Source organism: Cyphellophora attinorum (genome assembly GCF_001299255.1).
Source record: "Cyphellophora attinorum strain CBS 131958 chromosome Unknown Contig45, whole genome shotgun sequence".
In the NCBI taxonomy this organism is placed as follows: Eukaryota; Fungi; Ascomycota; class Eurotiomycetes; order Chaetothyriales; family Cyphellophoraceae; genus Cyphellophora; species Cyphellophora attinorum.
The window spans coordinates 81,883-101,050 of NW_017253273.1; the positions used below are offsets into that span (position 1 = coordinate 81,883).

Consider the following 19,168-nt stretch of genomic DNA (forward strand, 5'->3'; position numbering starts at 1 on the left):
CAGGTTGTGGGCACAAGTACAGTTCCTTACTTGCTCATCACATGTTCCTAGAGGTCCCAGCTTGTCAAGGGGATATGAGGCCTAACACCGCAACGCGAGTTTTGGCAAAATTTACGCGATTTGCTGCTTTGACGACATTGGCTCGCCTGCAACCCAGACCTCTCGACGTTGATCCTCCTCAACCACGCTGCTATCACACTCTTTCCTTTGCTGCAGCATTGTTCGACTTCTTCGTGAGCGTTCCGTAAGCGTATTCTTCATTTCCAGCATTCAGCAATAATCATGGCGGACAAGGCCAAAGACAGCACTCCCCATAAGCCCGCCCCAAGCACATCCACTGCGGCTCGTCGGCCACTGGCTGCAGGCAAACCGACGACGACGACCACGTCCAGAACGACTCCTTCCACCACGGCGCCTAGAACGACGCCTGTGAGTGGGACTCGCACCAGCACGACTACCTCCTCACTCAGCAAGCCACCAATTCGCTCGACCGTGCCGAGCACTGTCCGCAAGCCGGCCTCAACAGCGACCTCAACACCGTCCACAGCGACAGCTACGCATCGAAGCCGGCCTTCGGTTGCATCTGCTACGGGTGATGAGAAGGGCGACGACAAGAAAGATGGCATCGCTGCCCGGCCCAAGCGCATGTCAATGGCACCAACAGCATCTACTGAGCGGCCGGCTACGACATCGTCGCGGTCTGCACTCGGCACTCCTGCAAGCAAGCCGAGCGTAGCTGGTCGCCCGTCAGCAGCTCGGACATCCACCGCAAGCCCTACTGCGGCACGTCAACCAGCTGCAACGCCTGCAAGACCGATCGCAGGCGCCCGAACAACTCGCCCTTCCGCCACCTCAACTCTGTCATCTCGAACGGCGGCTGCTGTAGCACCAGAGAAGAAACGGCTCAGCACAATTCCTGCCTCTCCGGCCGTGGTCAAGGCTGCCGATGATGACAAGGAGAACATCACTGATACTGCCTCCGCCACTCTGAAGCCCCCAACGCGGCCTGTCCTTGGCTCCCGCAAATCCACCCGCTCTGTCGTGATGGAGCAGCGCATACACGAGTACGAGCTGGTCTCGCAAATGCTGTCCGCAGCCATGACCGACGACGGGTCTGGCGCAGCTGATCAAGAGGAGGTCGAAACACGAATCAAGGAACGAACGAACAAGCTGAGAAGCGATCTCGCCAAGGTTCGACAATTTGAGAAAGAGCACGGCCGAGCACCAACCGCCGAGGAGCTGTCTGACGCTGACTCCCTGGCCGAGGAGGACAAGGAGTTGCTGGGGCTGGCTGAGTCTGGCAAAGATGGCGAACCCGTGCCCAATAACGAACCGAGCAAAGAGCTGGATGACCTCCGAGTCAAGGAGGCAACACTGACTGCCAGAGTCGCCGAACTCCAGGCCGCGGCCGAAGCAGCAACTGCTGAGCATGAGCGGGCTCTACAAGCTCAAGCCGATCAGGTCCAAGATTCGAGCAAGTCTGACGCCGAGTTAGCTGAAGCTCGTGAGAAGGCCGCTGCCTTCCAAGCACAAGTCGCCGAACTGACAGCTCAACTCGACACTGCGAGCGTCGACGCTACCAAGCACAGCGAAGCAGCCACAGAGTCACAGCTACAGATCGAATCCCTGCAAGGTCAGCTCCAAGACTACCAGTCCAAGGCGAAGGAATCCGAAGTTGCGGCTACGAAGCAGCTTGAAGAAAGTCGCAACCAGATCACCACTCTCACGGCCACGATCGAAGAGCTGCGGGCAAATCTTGACACCTTCAGAGGCGCAGCAAGGGCGATGAGGCTGACCTAGCAGAGAATAGACTCCAGATTGAGTCGCTGCAAGGTACAGTCGAAGATCTGACAGCCAAACTGGAAGCCCTAACCAGCGAAGGGAGTGCCAGCAAGCATTCTCTGAGTGAAAGCAAGGCGCTGGTCGACACGCTTACTTCTGAGATCAATGCGCTGAAGGACTCCGCCATGTCAGATTCACAAGGGAAGGACTCGCAGCTCACAGAAGCTCGCAAGCTTTCTGAGGAGCTCGATTCGCAAGTGAAGGACCTGTCCACGAAGCTCGAGGCGCAGACGTCCGAAAGCACTACTCACCGTACAGCACTTGATGAGTCGAACAAGCTATCCCAGTCTCTGAGCGAGGAACTGGAGACCCTCAAAGCGGAGCTCAGGGCGGCCTCTGCAGAGAAAGAGCAACAGATATCCGAGGCTCAGGCTCTATGCAAGACCCTAGAAGCCCATGTCGCTGACTTGACGGAGAAGCTCGAGGCGCGATCAGCTGAACATGAGTCGAGACTGGTCGCGAGCCAGAAAGAGGCTACGGCGTTGAGCGCGACCATTGCGGAGCTCGAAGCTCGTGCTGAAGAATCAAGCAAGTCCAGCAAGTCGATAGCAGAGGAAGCCCAGCAAGCCCTTGAGGCCGCCCGAAAGGAGCATGCTCAACAGCTGGCTAAGCACAAAACCGACCTCGAAGATCTGCAGCAGCAATTGCAGGATTCAAAAGCGGCTAGCCAGACCTCCGCGGAGGCCTCTAGCGCACAAATTGACGATCTGGAGAAGAAGCTTGCGGACGCGTTGTCGAACGCCGAGGCGGGCTCTGCGGCAAGTAAGGAGCAGACCGATAGTCTGACGCGCGAAGTGCAAGATCTGACAACACGTCTGGCGGAACAGAGCGTCTCGACAGCGGAACAGCATAAGAAGGCATTGCAGAGCTTGCAAGAAGAGCACGAGTTGGCGCTCTCACAACGCCAGGAGGACTCTGCAACTCTTCAGGGCCAAGTTGACGATTTACGAACTCAATTGGCCGACTTGCAACAACGCGCCCAAGAAGCGGAACAGAAAGCACTTGAATCGCAGAACACCTTGGTTGCTGAGCATACCAGCAAATTGTCGACACTCTCGAATGAGCACAAGCAAGCACTCGAGGCTGCACATTCGGAGCATGCCGCCAAAATCGCCGGACTTACTGCAGGCCATCAGAAAGATCTGGAGGCCGCCCGAACCGATTCGTCCAAACTCGACGAAGTTATCGCCAAGCATGAACGGGACCTGGAAGATCAGATGCGAGTGCACGATGAGATCCAAGCTGGCTTGTCCTCGTCGCACTCCAAGGAGATGGCAGATCTGAAGAATGCACACGCCGAGGAGAAGAAGCTGGAAGCCAACCGACTGCAGGAAACGCATGCGGGTGAACTCGAAACCCTACGAAACCAGACCGCTTTTACGGCTGAGCAGATTAAGATGCTCCAGGCAGAGCTGGAGGCCGCCCGGAATGACAATTCCAGCGAGCTCGAAAGCCTGCGAAATCACAGCGCATCCACAGCTGCGCAAATCGAGAGGCTACAGGCAGAACTGGAGGCCGCGCAGAAAGATTATTCAACCGAGCTCGAGGACCTGCGAAATCAGAAAGCAGAGCTGGAGGCCGCCCAGACCGGCCGTTCTAGCGAGCTTGAAACACTAGGGAATCAGCGCACATCTGCAGCCGAGCAAATCGAAAAGCTGCAAGCGGACTTGAAGGCCGCCCAGGACGACCATTCTACACTGCTCGACGGTGTGGCGACGACGCATGAAGCCAAGCTCGCCAGTCTCAAATCCGACCACGAGGCTGCCATTGATGCCCTGAAGAAGACTCATGCTACTGCTCTGGCTGCTGCTCAAAGTGAAGGCAACGACTCGGCGGCTGCTTCTGCCGCGGAGGCCGCCCTGTTCAAGGACCAGCTGGACGACGCGATCAAAGAGGCAGAAACAGTAGCTGCTCAACTGAGTGAGCTGGAAGACACCCACCAGTCCGAGCTTTCGAAGCTACAGAAGCAATTGCAAGATTCCCAGCTGAAGGCCGCCCAGATGGCCGAACTCAACGACTCTCATCAATCTAAAATCTCGGCTCTACAGCAGCAGATCGAAGAGACACGATCGAAGTCTGCCGAGATAGATCACCTCAAAGGTTCCCACCGGTCCGAGATCTCCGCCCTCCAACAGCAGCTCGCCGCCATTCAAGAAGAGCACAGCACAGCCCTGGCCAGCCACTCAGACGCCCTCACCGACCTTGAAGGCCGCCTGAACGAAGACCACGCCGCCGCAGTCCAACAGCTCAAAGACACACACTCTCAGCGTGTGAAGCAGCTAGAAGCCGATGCCGCATCTGCCCTGCAGAGTCTCGATGACATCGAGGAGCAGCACGCCGCCGCTCTGAGTGCTGCACGTTCCGAGACTGATGCCGGCAATTCAGAGAGGGTGCGGACTCTTGAGCAGCAGTACCGAGCGGCTGCCGATGAGCTTGATGCTGCGCGATTCCAGGTGTCAACGCTGAAAGGAATACTGAAGGACGAACAGGACAAGGCAGAGGAGGCGAGGGCTGAGTTCGAGGCGGAGGTCGAGAAGGTCAACGCAGAGTTGAGTACTGCGGTTGGGAAGATCGCGGGTATGAGTTCGCGAATGGCGGATATGGAGAGGGAGTACGGCGAGAAGCTGAAGGCTGCTTCTGCAGCGGCTGCGGCAAAGTCGCCTTCTATTGAAAGCCCCTCGCCCAAGACTGGCAATGGTGTCGGCGCGAGCAAGTGGGCGTCCTCCCCTTCGCCTGCCACGCCGACTCGGCCCGCCGAGCAGCGGCAAGTCAGCACAAGCTCAGGCAACGACTTGCCTCACGCCACACCTACGTCGCCAGAACACAGTCGTGATATGGATGCTGCTGAAGAACACTCAGGCCACGGAGGCCTCGGACCTCACGGCAAGAAATCCAATGTCTCCGGCCAGCTCAAGGGCATTGAGGAGGGACTCCGGCAGCTAGACGATCTTAGCGAAGAAAGTCTGCGTGGGAACGAGAAGATGGCTGCTATCCTCAGCCGAATACCTGCGCGTGATGATGGGCTAGAAGGAGAGGAAGGCGGTCGTGACAGCGAGGATGGTGTTGGTGGCGTTGGCATGGGTGGTGAGGCCTAGGAGGTCGGCAGCTCGGCAACGGCAAAGGGTGCGATGACCTTCGGAAGCTTGAAGAGCGAGGCTGAGTTGAGGAGGGTGTTGGAGGCACTTGTCATGGAGAGACAGGAGATGGTCGCTAAGGCTGCTTCAACATGAGATGACCGACTTCCATTGGTGAACATAGCGCTGGAAGGCCGGTCTGGAGGATTTCGAAGGCTCCATTTGTTCTTGGTCATCTATTGGGTTCGATTCGAGCGTCTCCAGTTATCTTTCCACAATGATACCCCTAACGTTTGTACACATCACATCTGCTTCTTTTCTCTCTATCCTCAATCAAGCCCGCCCGATCTGGATGGCTGGACTAGTGACCAGTCTCGGACGTGCTTCATTGGCCACTCACTCAACCCGAAAGAGTCGACACTCCAAACGCAAAAAGACAGAACTATGGCAGCACCCGGAATCGAACCAGGATCTTCATCAATCGCGAGGGGTGGCCAGACGCCTACGCGGTGAGCCCTGCTCACGGTGGCTAGAGGCCTACGCGCCCTCTTAGGACCGAAGTCTTACTTGATGTGCTCGCCGTTGCACCATGCTGCCGACCCGTGAAGCGATGAGTGGACAGTTTCTCAGCGTTGATTGTTGGGCAGAATCTGGGGGCTGTAAATTATGAGGCTTGGTTCAGTGACGACTGTGAGCTAGGTTGAAGCCTATTCGATATGGAGGAACAGTGAATGGGAAGTCAGAGGCATATAAGAAGACCTAGCCAATCCCAGGAAGAGTCACCCTCCAGAAATAGTGTCCGTTCAGTCCTACTTCAAGATGCGAAGCATATCCACCACAAGGGCGGCGGAGCGGAGATGCCACGTGGTTGTTGACGCTTCCCCAGGAAGCCGCAAAGTCTCCATGAAGATGTGAGTATTGAATTTATTCTCCATTGACGGACGCGACGCTTCCGTTGAGTGGCGGTCCGTTTTCTCGCCCGTGACTGCAGAGCGACACATACCTACACAAGACTTGGAGATAGCATAGAAGATGGGACCCAGACATCATGAGCGGCGTCCACGATCACGGGCGTCACTTGACTCACTAAGTACCCAAGCACATTCATATGGCACGTAGAGATAGTCGAATACATGGGACGACATCAAGATGGCTGCAAGGTGTACAGATACTCTGTCAGATGCTTTCACACTCTTCTTGGAATAGCGATTTCCGCCATCAGGATGCCCGACATCAGCCGACTGTCACTGACAACTGAGTGCAAGCTTGAGTTGAAGTGAAGGAACATCGTGGTTGCTCAAGGCAACCACTGCGCATCTACGAATGCAGTGACTGCAGCCTGACAACCTACAAATAATCTTATTGCCAGAATTTCTCTCTTCTCGTTTTACCACCCGAACGCACACTCCCAGAAATCTCCCTCCAAACCATCGACGTCTCTCTTGCACTCGTCTGTGTGCACGCATCATGGCCGACGCATCTCAATGGACGCCGCCCAACAATGATGGGGTATTCGCACAAGGTCGCTTCCCAGGCATCGCGCAAATCGTAACAGAGCAGAATCCGCCCACCAAAGTCTGCTATCGCATCGCTCAGAACAATGACGACCTACCTGACATACGCCCTGGCGACTGGACACCCTACAAGTCAGCTGACGATCTCACCGATAACGAGTGGAAGAGCTTCAAGAATATTGTCTTCGTTGTCTCAAGACACGGACCGGAGGATTACGGCGAGAAGGATGATATCGACAGACCATCATGCTGGGCCGCCAACGCGATTGTCGCCGCACGAGTCCAGGAAGGAGTTCATCAAGACGGCATCCAGAACCAGGTCAATAAGTGTATGCAAGGACCTACCCTGTGTATTTGCTGCGATCTCGAGGAGGCCGAAGCCGAATTTCAGAAGCCGATGCCTGCATATCCCATGCGCGAACGAACCGGGGACAACGAGTCTTTTTCTGGTAGCAACAATTACCCAATGCTGATCCCAACCATGGAGAAGCTTGAGTCACTGTACACTCAGCCAGATACTTCAGACAACGACAAGCCCAACATTCACTTCGTGAGCCGTTCTATCTTCTCACTCGCCTTTTCACACGATCCCTGGGGCGGTTTTCTCTGGCGATTCAAGAGCTGGCACAACAAGCTGTATCTGGTGTATCAATTCCGCCAGGATTGGGAAGGAAGACACATAGTCGATATAAAATATCAGCCAACCACAGATCGGCCTCTCCAGAACGCAATACCATACGTCCACGATCCAATCTACGCCATCAAATTCCTCGCCATGCCGCTGAAAGCTTTCGCTACAGGTGGCCGTCCTGGCCGGCCCGCTCATCCTCAAGCTGACCCAGGTGCGCCTGCCCGTCCTGCATGGGAAGCGAATGTTCATCACTGGCTCTCTGAGGAATTCAACGCCAGAGAGGCATGCATGTCACCGAATCAGGCTGAGCAGGTAATCGCGAGGGGCCAAGGTCGGTTGCTATTCTGATCAGTGAGCTGGAGCTTGGTGAGCGCGAAGTTGAAGGCAAGCGAGTAAGGCTGGGGAAGGTTGATTGAGATGTTGAGCTGGTGCTACTCCACTGCCAGATGCATGGCGCTTTCGCTGATTCGATGAATCAAACGGTGTGAAGTGCCAGGGAGAACTCCAGCAGAGCAGTGGCGTATCGCACAGGTATGCGGCACGGAAAATGACAACGGCAGCGAGGAAGCCATGCGCGAAAGGCGTCACCAGCATTCCTTCGCAGGAGGTCAAGCGTATTCAAGGGGCTTCCTCGCTGCTCCCTCGGGTATGCGCGCCTATTCAGATAGCTTCATCAGTGCGGCACGATGAATCAATGGATGCCTGATAATGCTCTTGCATTCGTGTAGAATGATAGAATATCGTTGACGCTCTTGCACTACCTACGTACGGTGGTCCAAATGAGCGCGATGTCAAGTACGGTGAACAGGTAAGTCAAAAACCGCCCTTTATTCCAGCACTGGCAACGTCTAAGTCCACCTCTTGGTGCCGCTTCCACGCCAAATATGCCTCGCATCGAAGCAGCTACAATGTTTTGAGCCGCTGAAGAAGATTCCTGCCGCCTCAGTCGGATGCGTACCGTCACGCGCGTTCCGATGGATCCTCCTCGTCGTTCCGCGCCGACCTCCGCGCCCGCATCATAACCTGTCGAGGCCCTCGAAGCCCGACAACCAGCAGATCGACACACATCTACACGGAGCCAGCAGAGTCATTGCGCTCGACTCGGACGACTCGGGCGAAGCTCACACCGTTGTCCCCACCGCTGCTTCAGCGCTGGTCAGATGCTGCCCTGCCACCTTTGCGACAGGCTGCGTCAAACTTCCAACAGAGCAGTCGAGCACCGTAACAGTGCCATACCCTTGTCACAGGGAGGAGCCCATGGCGACTTGGGTGGATGTTCACGCTCGTCTCGATGAAGCAATATCTCTCGCTCGCGCAAACGCGTTGAGGCGCTTTCATAATGGTTGTCGGGGCCATTGTCGTGCTTCATTCCAATCCCACACCCTTACAAGGTATCTACAGGTAGGGCGGATGCGAACGTGTCGCCCCAAGCTCAAACCTCGAGCCCGGTCAAGGCGGACTCAAGGTGCTTCTGTCCGCCCCGAGATGCGCTATGCCGTTAATCATCTCCACCTCGACATCTACCTCACCTCACATCCTGTCTCCCTCTCATTTCTGCAGCCTCACTGACGGTCGTGGTCTTATCACGCAGCAAAACGTGCATTGTTCGTCTTTGGTTCTAGCTGAATGCTTCGGCCATCATCATCGAGGAGCGTTACTATCAGAAGGCTCGGACCGAAGTTGATCAACCTTGAATTATCCTCTATCGCTTCTTCCTGGTCGCTCGCTGAGCTCTTCGACCGGAGTCAGCAGAACTTGTTCAGAGCAATTTGTGAGCCTACCGAAAGGTAGTCCTGAGCGTCGTGCAGAATAGCAGGATCCAGCCAACGTGAAGGTAAGGCCAACCTCCAGCACCGGAAGCCTGCCGAGACCGATCCCTGGTCCTCGCAGCGTGCATGTGGCGAGTCATGAGCAACGGTAGGCAAAGGCACGAGACAACTATTCCTCGATGCCTGCATTCTATCGCACTTTTCCACCGCACGTTCATCGTACTATCAGATGGGCATAACCCAAATTGCCTGTGGTCGGGCGAAGCATTCTCCGATACCTTGCAGATGGCAATCTGCGTGATCTTCACCGGCAGCATGCCGTGTGCTATCACTGACTTCAGAGACAGCTCATGAGTCGAGGACATCTCTCTGACGCGCAAGTACGAACCCGAGATCATACTCGGCTACTATCACCTTCACAAATTACATGGGTAGCAGTGCGATCGAATCCCGATACAACGCTTCTGTCGGTCGCGCGAATGGCTCCGAAAGACGATGCGCTCTTGACATGCTTACTTCGCCGCTCTTGAAGATGCGGCCTCAAGTCCACCTGAAGCCGAGTGGAGCCGAACTTCGCCGCGCTTCCGAACAACGCCCAGCCCACCTAGGTACATCGAGCTCAAGCCAATTGACGGCAAGTATACGACGACTCGATATCGCCGTTGCTTGAATATCAAAGAACAGCACATCATGGCCGCCGCCGACAGTGCTCAATTCTCCCTAGCAAACCTTCCGCTCGGAATCGCGACAACTACCAACAAGGCAATCTCACAGCATCAAAATGTCCCAGGAATCGTCACTCGCTTGCACGATTACGTCTACTTCCTCTCCGCCATGCAACAAAACGGCCTCTTCGGACACGACACGCTGACGTCTGAGATCAAGGATGCAATCCAGCAGAGAACCCTCAACGGCCTCGCAAGCCTCGGACGACGCGCCCACCGACAAGTCCGAAACGCCATGCAGAGCATTCTACGAGCTACCACCGAAGAGCCATCCTCAATCTCGCCACAGCTGGCTGCCTGTCGCGTACCCATCAGCGACGTCATCATGCACTTGCCCGTTACGATTGGGGACTTCTCCGACTTCTCCTGCAGCGTCGACCACGCGCTCAATGCTGGTGAGGCAGTCGTGGGCATTCGCAAGCTTCCGCCAGGCTTTCTGCATTTTCCTATCGGCTACGGCGGGCGCAGCAGCTCTATCATGGTTTCCGGTGGTGATGTGCTCAGGCCGTGGGGTCATTTCAAACAGGGCAGCACAGTGGCAGAAGTTGTCTTCGCACCTTCGCGTGCTGTAGACTTTGAGCTAGAGGTCGCGTGCGTCGTCGGCAAACCATCTGAACCAGGTCGTTTGGTTCCTGCCTCGGAGGCCGCGGAGCATATATTCGGGTTTGTGTTGCTGAATGACTGGAGCGGTAAGTGAACGCTCCGAACGTGACTGCACAAACAGGAAGCGCTTGTACACTGGTTGAGGTTGCTTGCTGACCAATAATAGCCCGCGATATCCAGACTCTCGAAATGCCGCCCCTCGGACCTTTCCTCGGCAAGTCATTCGCTACCACGATTTCGCCCTGGATCATACTCGCAGATGCGCTGGAACCCTTCCTAGTACCGGTCCCGACGCGCCAGATACCTGTCGCAGACCACTTCACGCCCAGTGGTGAGAAGGGCCATTACGCGGTAACCCTTGCTGTGGACGTCGGCGCTGCTCCTCCCCAGGGCAATGGCGGTAGCGAAGGTACCAGCCAAGATAACAGAAACTCCTCGTTGACGCGGGCGTGCACGTCTCAATTGGACTCGATCTACTGGACAATCGCCGACATGCTGGCACATCAGACAAGCAATGGGTGCGCGATTCGGACAGGTGATCTGTTGGCCACTGGCACTGTAAGCGGAAGCGAAAGGGGATCGTTTGGTTGCTTATTAGAGATCACGAAGGGTGGTAAGGAGCCTTTTGTGTTGGGCGAGGGTAAGATTGGTGGTGAGAAGGCGGAGCGGATGTATCTTGAGGATGGAGATACGGTCGTCATGAGTGGATGGGCTGGAGATATTGGTAGTGACAGTTGCGTCGGATTTGGCGAGTGTCGTGGGACGTTGAGGGCGGCAAGGTCCCTTGATCGCTGAGGAATCTGAAATCCTGGACTCATCGCCGCAGTATCGCAGCAGCATACTGGCAAGGCGACCGTGGACTGTCAAAACGCCAGCCAGAAAGATGCGCGGGCGGGACTCGAAGAGCAGGAGCGGGAGGCCAGGCAGCGGTACGAGGAGGGAAATGGACAATTTAGGGATGGGACTGGGGCGTGGGTGGGGAAGTGGAGGGAAGTGTTATGACGAGGGTGAGTCTCGTGAAGAGGGTGCGTCTGGTGAACACAGTTCGTCTGGTGAAGGGAGTACGTCCGGTGCAGAGAGTACGTCTGATGAAGCTGAGGCTCAGTGAGGGCAGAAGCAATGGACAAGGAAGGTGCGTGGCCGTCTCGACGAAAAGCTTGTCAGGGGCACGCAGGTCTGGCATGGTTGTTGACTGAATCCAGTGACTCAGATCTCATATGAGTGCGCTCACCAGATGAAGTGCAGGGTGCCGGACATCAAGACAGTCAACCGGTCTACTAGAAGAAAGCTCGATCTGGTCTTGCCTACGGATCATTGCCATCCGCTCTTGCCCAACAGTGCTTCCACTCTTGCCAACCATCCGCTCTGACCAGCCCGCATTTGCATTCGCTCTTGCCAATTAGCTCCTGTCGATGACCGTAGACGATGGTCATGAATTTTGTGACAACAATGCCAGCCCATGCTGAGACTGCACTTTATGTAATGCCCCCGTTTTCGAGCTGAGACCTCAAGGCGGGAACCAGACTCGGCAACGGGACGAGCCTCACTTGGTCTCCTTCCACTCCTTCAATCTCTTTGTCGAGTTGTCAAACTCATCGTGGTCGAAGTTGTAATTGGTATAGTCCCTCACATCGAATTTCTGCGCCTGCCCAGGCTTGAGGTCTTCGCCCGCCAGCCTTGTATATTCCTGCAGTTTGTTCGCCCGCGGCCGACGAATTTCCTCGTACAAGGATAATCGGTCCGGGACATCCTCAGGTCTCAAGCCCGCTTCCAACAACACTCCCAACGCAGCGGCGTCCTCGATTGCTACCGCTCCACCTTGCCCTTGGTGTGGCAAGAACGGGTGCGCCGCATCGCCTAGGAGTGCTAGCTTTTCGTCCGACCATGACTCTAGCGGTGTCTATCGACAGTCAGACTCTGGCGTCAATGGACAATGTCGGACTCACCATGTCAAGAAGTTTCCAGATCTTCAAAGACTCCGCGTTCGACTTGTTGAGGATCGACTTGAAGTCTTGGTGAAAGTCTCGATACACGTCCAGCAACATCTCCTTTGTCGCATCGTTGTTCCAGTCTCCGGTCGCCTTACTTGCGGTCTCTTCTTCGGGATGGATACATACGAAGTTGAGGATGCTGTTGTCACTAGTCGGATACATCACCAGGCGTCGATCAGCATGGTACACAATCACCATCTCGCCGTCAGTTGACGCGTAATGCTTCGTCTGTGGGTCACTCAGGACTGCTTCCCGCGGCACCAGGAAACGGAACGCCGATTTGCCACTGCTGAAAGGTTTCGAATCCTCCGATATCAGCTTTCGCGAGATGGAATGCACCCCATCGGCGCCATGATCACGTCGCCATTTGCACTCGTGCCGTCATCAAATTCGACAATCCCCTGGTGCGGATCTATGCGTGTAGCGGACTTGCTGAGATGCAAGGTGGCTCCAGCGGAGGTTGCGGCTTCCTTGAGAGCATCGTGGAGCTTTACACGATGCCCAAGAACCCAGGGCTGGACGGCATGGGTCAACAGGTGTCTGCGGCGAGAAATTCTGGTTCAGAGCACGTACAAATTCCCATTTCCTTCCGGCGCTAGTATCTATCGAGTTGATCTTGAAGCCGCTCGATGCGAACATCGTAAGCTACGTCACCAGACATGTCAGCGATCATGAACCTCGTGACGGTAATGGTCCATAGCCTCGCGCTCATACATCCACCAACATGTCGAGTCGTCAGGAATTGAACTCACCCGTGTGCACGGATTTGCACCAATAGCAATAGGATCAATGCCAATCTTCCTCAGCAGGCTGTGAGCATTGGGCGGAATGTGGATCGCTGCGCCGAGCTCTTTGGCGAATTTGCTTGACTCGTACACCTGATGGATTGCGCAAGAACATTAGCCTTGCAGAAGACATTGCCGTCGATATGGTCGACGACGAACCTCCACATGATGACCCTGCTGCCGTACGAAGCTGGCGGTGGCCAACCCGCCAATTCCTGCACCGATGATGATGACCTTCAGAGGTTCCGCTGCGCTGCCCATGACTAACGTTGCTGTGAAATGGTATGCCGGCAGGACAAATTTGACGCGAATTCAAGCTGCGATCAACTCTCGTCGGCCCTAAGGTTGAATCGCACAATTCTCATGCTTCGCCGGGTTGTAATCCGATGAGCTGCATCATCCAGATGCAGACTGTCTCGCGAGGCCATGACTAGGCGCGACTCGGCAGTGAGTCCACCAGCCGAAGCCTAGACTTCGACGAGAACTGGATGAAGTGGTCGTTCGGAAAAGGGGGTTCGGATTGAGGTCCCGCGAAATTGTCCACGCTTCCGATTCGCTGTTGAGCTGACAAGTTTCCAGGTTTACCCCGCAGCCCCCCGGAAACTCTTTGCTTTGGGCTTTGAGGGGCGTGCCTGTGGGGGCAGTTCGGGTAAGGACTGGGCGTTGTTCGACCTGACATCCGTATCAATCCTGACCTCTAGAACACCAATTTCTAGGCTTCGAAATGGTCGCTTCAGGGCCCACGGCCCCTAAACCAACGCATTGGAGAACGCGCCCCAGTTGTTGACCAAATAACATGACCTGGAACTTTGCGGGACACATGTACTGTACATATCCAGAGGATTGGCACCATAGGGTTCCATAAGACAAGATGAATTTCTTGGGTGCCGCATCAAATTTTTGCTGAGTGTTGCAAGGCACCTGCATCTGCCAGAAGCCTTCTCTACACCCGTTCAGGCAATCTGGTCTTCTGCAACAGCCGCACGAGTTCCATGTTGGCTAGTACGAAGTCTATGATAATGAACCTCTTCACAGTGATGATGCGGTAACACAGAACTCGATCTCAATCTACTCCGTTCCCTGCAACCTATTTCTCCGGAATGATTGGCAGAACCACGTAGTTCTCCCATCGTGGGCCAAAATGCAAATGATTCCAGCCCCCAAATACCTCCACGGGACGATCCGCGCTGTGTGTGAAGATCCCACTGCCTTGGGTATCTCCGCTCGCGACCTCAAAGACCAACCGAGCACCAGGCTCCAGAACCACGTTCGTTGGCCAGACCTCGACGTCTACCGGATAGACCTCGCCAGGAAGGACCGGCAGGACATCTGTTGAGAAGTAATCGCGGTATGGCAGGTAGTCTCTGTGCCGCAGATGTGACGTGTTCACCCTGCGCATCGAGACCCGCAGCCAGCCTTTGCAGAGCGGTACCGGGTCGCCTGCAGTGCCGGTGTAGAATACTTCTTTTCCACTGGCGGCGAAATGTCGAAGAGTCACGAACAGGTCGATATCCGAGGGCAGAGACTTGCCGACATATGCTGTGACAGACACGTTCAGGTGCGCAGTGATGTGCCCAGTCATCTCCGTTTGATTGGCGAACGCGGGCGTGCTGAAGGAGATGAGCTGCTGGCTTTGCATGCTGCCCAGAGCGTGGTAGCTCAATCGGCTGACGTGCTGTTCGTTTGGAGCATGCTGCAGGAGCTCTGCGGATGGAGAGAGGAAGAATTTGGTATATTTCGTGCGAGCAATCGGCCACTCAGTCTCTGTACGCCGAATGAACTTCCGCTCACTCGCAGGGTCATTGAATCCAAGGTCACCTTGACGAATGACCATATCCACAGGCGGTACTTTGCCCGTCGACCACCCGGCTCGATCATCCCCTTTCAAGAATGCATCCAAGAAGCTTCGTTGGATCTCGACTTCGTCGTGGTAGTAGAAGGGAAGATCGTGGCGGCCAACGATACAACGCAGGAACTTGTGACGGGATCCAGCGTGAGTGAAGCCTTCGATGTTGCCACGAAGATGTAACAGTATCCCACCCCAGTTGGCAACACTCAGCAGCGGCACCTCAATATCTGCCAGGTTGTATTCCTTGGATGCATAGTATGGCTGATTGCGGAAGGAGTTTGCAAAGTTGTCCACATTCTGATCGTTTCGTAAGGATGCCAATTCCTGTTCCGGCAGATCGCCTTCGATCGTGTCTGGGCCCCAATTGCTGGCCTTACGTCCTGGTCGTCCGTACTGGTTCGTGATGACCTGCCGATTCCACCAAAACTTGATGAATCCATCTGCCAGGATCCCTCCGTGACGACACCTGTCACGGTAGTAATCACTCATTCCCTCCCAAGGTACAATTGCGGCCAACCCCTTTGGTCGCAGTGCCGCGACCCTCCACTGACTACCTGCGTAGTAGCTGATCCCAAGGAGACCGACCTTGCCTGTGCACCACGATTGCTCGGCTGCCCATTCGATTGCATCAAAGAAGGCCTCACAGGTTCCCCGCGACATGGTGTCCAGCACACCTGGAGACTGTCCCAGACCTCTCTCATCGACACGCACGACTGCAAAACCATGATCGGTCCAGTACTTAGGATCCGGCGTCTCCCAGCATGAATGCTCCGACTTGTGTTCGGGATTCACCTCTGCGTATGACTTCTGGTGGAAGTCTGCATACGGTATGTCCTTCCCATAGGGACCGTAGGTCATAAGCACCGGGCAAGCCTCGCTCCCTTTGGGTCTGTAGACATTGCAACGTACGATGCCCTCGCTGGATCTGAGTGGGATTGTAACGTTTTGTTGGTATAGGTAGGTGAATGAGTCCTTATCGACGGTCTCTATGTCACGAATCTCGGTAGGCATCGTGGCTTCAGTAAGTGTGGTCGGGCTGAAATGTGGCTCCTGAGACTTGATGAATGTTCTTGAGGCACGTCTTCTGGGCCGAGGCGTGGTAGTCCATGGCAAGGCTGTGGAGTACCCGCCTAGGTTTTGTCGGGTCTGGTGGGGGATGTAAGCCTTGACCTCGGCAGCAGTCTTCCGAAAGACATAGATTTACCGTACCAGCGGAAGCTGCTTTATGCTTAGTATGCTGCTTGCTGGGTCGATTCGCAAGTCTTGAACCAGAGCCGGACACCAATTTTACAGGAAATGGCGACTACCCTTGAATACCACGAGAGCGGACTCCCGAAGAACCGCCGCTTCATCACTGACCACGACACGTCTGGCAAAGCCATCTTCAACACAACCATCGACGAGGCACAGCCGCGTGAATCGATAGGCAACGGGGCGACCTTCTCACTGAATTACACAACCAGCCAATACCCGGTATCATTCAAGGACAACGCCGACATCGAGAACTATCAGTCGTACCTGAACAAGAAGCCAGGCTTGGTTGTGCCGGGCGGCTCTGTACTGCGCGTCGTGGATGTTCCGCCAAGCTCTCTATCGCCCATGCACCGCACTGTCAGCCTTGATTATGGAGTGGTCCTTGAGGGCACGATGTGGCTAGAGCTGGATTCCGGTGAGAGGAGAATGATGCACCGTGGGGACATCAGCATTCAGCGAGGCACGATCCACGCCTGGAGGAATGCTAGCGACAAAGATTGGGCGAGGATGCTGTATGTCTTGCTGGAATCGGAAGCTGTCGAAATCGACGGTCGCAAGCTGGGCGAGGACTATGGGAATAACATGCCGGATAACGTCAGAGCGTCAAGTTGAAGATGCCCGTTGTGGGAGTACAGAAAAAAGTCCAGGTAGAATCGGGTAGACTGAAAATGTGTGAACACGATAGGGTCCCTGCCAAATAGAATATTTCCCATCGCAGCCCGCTCAAATTCATCTCTCGCCTCCAATCGAGAACCGAAATATCTGGTCATTGAGCCTCCCTCCAGTCGCTCTCCAAAGCTTCGCAAACCACTTTGGAGATGTCAGCATGTCACAAGCCAAACCACTTAACGTATGCAGACTCACAGCTACGACGCCCACTCCGCTGCAAAACTGATTAGCCATGTGTCGGGAAAAGAGCATAGGCTGGAAAGTAGGACGGTGAGGCTAGTTAGAGCAGCTTCTTTGTCAACCCGAGACAGTTGCTCGGGCAGTCTTCAATGCAGCGCTCGTTTCCGGATACAAGTTTGACCTTGGGAGCGCAACTTACTTCAGCATTGTGAAGGCGAACGCCGTCTCGATACCTGGCCTTGCCCAGGGTCTTTGATCGCGGTCAAGGCTGTAGTTGATGGGGCGGTATGGTGGAATGTCGTTATAGTCTGTTGGCCACCATGAAGGATTTGGAGTGACAAGGTCGGGCTGCGGATTTGGTGGCGCCGGTGGTGCGTCCTCGTCGCCGCTATGTGTTAGCTCATAGTCGGCGAGCAAACGTAGCACGCCGGGTGAAAGACTCGTCGTCTCTGTTGCGGTGGTCGTGGTAGCCGGTACAGCCATGCTTGATTTCTAAATAATCGCTTTGCTGAACGTGCTTTGGCGGTGGAAGGCTAGATGTCGTTTGAGGAGTGGCGCGTGCAGTGGCCAAGCCCCACCAGGGCCCAGATTCAATGTGGTCCCGAGGTCATCAGCCTTATTCGGAGCACATCAACCGACCTCTATACCTTGCCAGCAACAACAACCATGAGCTGAACAAAGACCAAACAGGTTCGTGGTACGATGGACACGATTCGTGCATCGATCATTGATGGCATCGCAATTAACGCACGCTTTCGAGAGCGAACTCTAAGCGCCTTGCACCGCGGCATTGAGACTTCTCGACCAGAGATCATCGCCGCACTTCACGATGGCGTTGCCAGAACGACACAGATCGAGGCTGAGGCCCAGTATATCATGACACTCAACGCCATCCGGGACTTTCACAGATCCACGAATCCCAAGGAAAGTCTCAAACAGGAATACCGCCCAGCAAAATCACAGGACGACACCCACAAACGCTCCCCAATCGGTTATGCATATATACTGACGCCGGTTGGAGACCCTTTGTACTCACTCGTTGTTCCAGTTGCTGCAGCTATTGCAGCCGGCAACTGTGTGCTGATCGAAGAGGCCGAAGCCCTGTCGAGCGCCTCGCGCCTCATCCGCCGAGTGCTCGAGAAGAGCCTCACCAGCGAGACAGTTCTCTTTACGACAAAAGACCCGTTCGAGGAGCATTTTCAGCATAGGTTCCGCATCTCGGTCCAGCAGAATCTTGTTAACGATCCCTGGCCAACAGGCCTCCTTCTGAGCGCGCCAGCCAAGCCGCGTGTCGCAATAGTCGATCGCAGTGGAAATGTCCAGAACGCAGCACGAGCGTGTGCATACGCGCGCTTCGGCTTCGCAGGTGCATCATCGTATGCGCCGGATTTGGTCCTGGTGAATGAATTCCATGTCGAAGAGTTCGCTCAAGCAGCACGCCAAGCTGCACTATCCTTCCAAGCTGCTCAGAATTGTTCCGGCACGAACAAGACCGACAAGCAGGAGAGCTCTGGTAATGTTGTAACCTCCACCGATAGGGCTACCGTCGTCATTCTGGAAAAGAACGACAAGCATACTTTGTCGTATGTGGACTCTCCGGTCTTGAAAATACTGCCCGTCTCCAGTGGTGAGGCATGCATCAACATGCTCAACAAGCACGACTCACCGCTGCTCGTGAATTACATCTTTGCCGATCCTGCCACCGCAAAGTATCTCAGTCAATTCGTTCAGGCATCCATATCGATCATCAACCACATTCCCGCGGAGATTCTCATCGGTCCCGTCGCCCCCGCTGGTCATCCGACTTGCATTCATCCCAGGTACACGCCGGACATGTTCTCCGTAGCATCACCCGTCATAGTTGAGCAACCCGAGTCCAGTATCGACCAGACGCTATGGCCAGGGAAGAGCTCGAAGAAGGCGGTAGAGCTGGACAAGTGGCTTCAATCAAGCATTGAGCCGGTCAAGGAACCATTCGGACCGACTGTAGGGTTCTTTGAGCAGGGTCTGCTGTTCGGCGTCGGAGTCATCTTGACGAGCGTGGTGGTTTCGTGCTCTCTTGCAATAAGGTACGGGTATCCTGTCGTGGTGAGGACTTTGACGCGATGACGTTGCAGCGACGTCGAAATGTTCTTGGCGTTGTGCGAAGTGATGGCTGGTTTCGAGGCGCTTTGTCAGCCTGCCGGGGCGGCATGCATCTGCTGTGTGCAACGTTGTAGACCCGGGAACTTCGCATGTCCCGGTCCGCATTTGGCAGCGGTGCGTGGTCTATTGGTGTACAT

At 55.2% G+C, this 19,168-nt stretch overlaps 8 protein-coding genes across 8 annotated transcripts; 5 read left to right on the top strand and 3 right to left on the bottom strand.

Moving 5' to 3' along the window:
- Positions 1-282: 282 nt before the first annotated feature.
- AB675_7218 (uncharacterized protein) lies at positions 283-4,937 on the top strand (the record flags this gene model as incomplete). Its single annotated transcript, XM_018147569.1, has 2 exons — positions 283-1,702; positions 1,804-4,937. The coding sequence occupies 2 exons, from the start codon at positions 283-285 to the stop codon at positions 4,935-4,937; spliced, it is 4,554 nt and encodes a 1,517-aa protein (XP_017994996.1).
- A 1,446-nt stretch (positions 4,938-6,383) lies between these two features.
- Positions 6,384-7,409, top strand: AB675_7219 (uncharacterized protein; the record flags this gene model as incomplete). The annotated part of the gene is made up of 1 exon (XM_018147570.1): positions 6,384-7,409. One exon carries the CDS (start codon positions 6,384-6,386, stop codon positions 7,407-7,409), a length of 1,026 nt encoding a protein of 341 aa, XP_017995044.1.
- A 2,111-nt stretch (positions 7,410-9,520) lies between these two features.
- AB675_7220 (Fumarylacetoacetase) lies at positions 9,521-10,953 on the top strand (the record flags this gene model as incomplete). Its single annotated transcript, XM_018147572.1, has 2 exons — positions 9,521-10,244; positions 10,325-10,953. The coding sequence occupies 2 exons, from the start codon at positions 9,521-9,523 to the stop codon at positions 10,951-10,953; spliced, it is 1,353 nt and encodes a 450-aa protein (XP_017995006.1).
- A 748-nt stretch (positions 10,954-11,701) lies between these two features.
- AB675_7221 (3-hydroxybenzoate 6-hydroxylase 1) lies at positions 11,702-13,195 on the bottom strand (the record flags this gene model as incomplete). Its single annotated transcript, XM_018147573.1, has 6 exons — positions 11,702-12,058; positions 12,105-12,455; positions 12,509-12,664; positions 12,723-12,794; positions 12,902-13,027; positions 13,094-13,195. 6 exons carry the CDS (start codon positions 13,193-13,195, stop codon positions 11,702-11,704), a joined length of 1,164 nt encoding a protein of 387 aa, XP_017994994.1.
- An 826-nt stretch (positions 13,196-14,021) lies between these two features.
- Positions 14,022-15,794, bottom strand: AB675_7222 (Cocaine esterase; the record flags this gene model as incomplete). The annotated part of the gene is made up of 1 exon (XM_018147574.1): positions 14,022-15,794. The coding sequence occupies one exon, from the start codon at positions 15,792-15,794 to the stop codon at positions 14,022-14,024; it is 1,773 nt and encodes a 590-aa protein (XP_017995000.1).
- Positions 15,795-16,079: 285 nt separating this feature from the next.
- Positions 16,080-16,649, top strand: AB675_7223 (uncharacterized protein; the record flags this gene model as incomplete). The annotated part of the gene is made up of 1 exon (XM_018147575.1): positions 16,080-16,649. One exon carries the CDS (start codon positions 16,080-16,082, stop codon positions 16,647-16,649), a length of 570 nt encoding a protein of 189 aa, XP_017995038.1.
- A 117-nt stretch (positions 16,650-16,766) lies between these two features.
- AB675_7224 (uncharacterized protein) lies at positions 16,767-17,369 on the bottom strand (the record flags this gene model as incomplete). The annotated part of the gene is made up of 3 exons (XM_018147576.1): positions 16,767-16,847; positions 16,902-16,920; positions 17,086-17,369. 3 exons carry the CDS (start codon positions 17,367-17,369, stop codon positions 16,767-16,769), a joined length of 384 nt encoding a protein of 127 aa, XP_017995046.1.
- A 219-nt stretch (positions 17,370-17,588) lies between these two features.
- On the top strand, positions 17,589-18,995 carry AB675_7225 (Fatty aldehyde dehydrogenase; the record flags this gene model as incomplete). The annotated part of the gene is made up of 1 exon (XM_018147577.1): positions 17,589-18,995. One exon carries the CDS (start codon positions 17,589-17,591, stop codon positions 18,993-18,995), a length of 1,407 nt encoding a protein of 468 aa, XP_017994998.1.
- Positions 18,996-19,168: the final 173 nt, after the last annotated feature.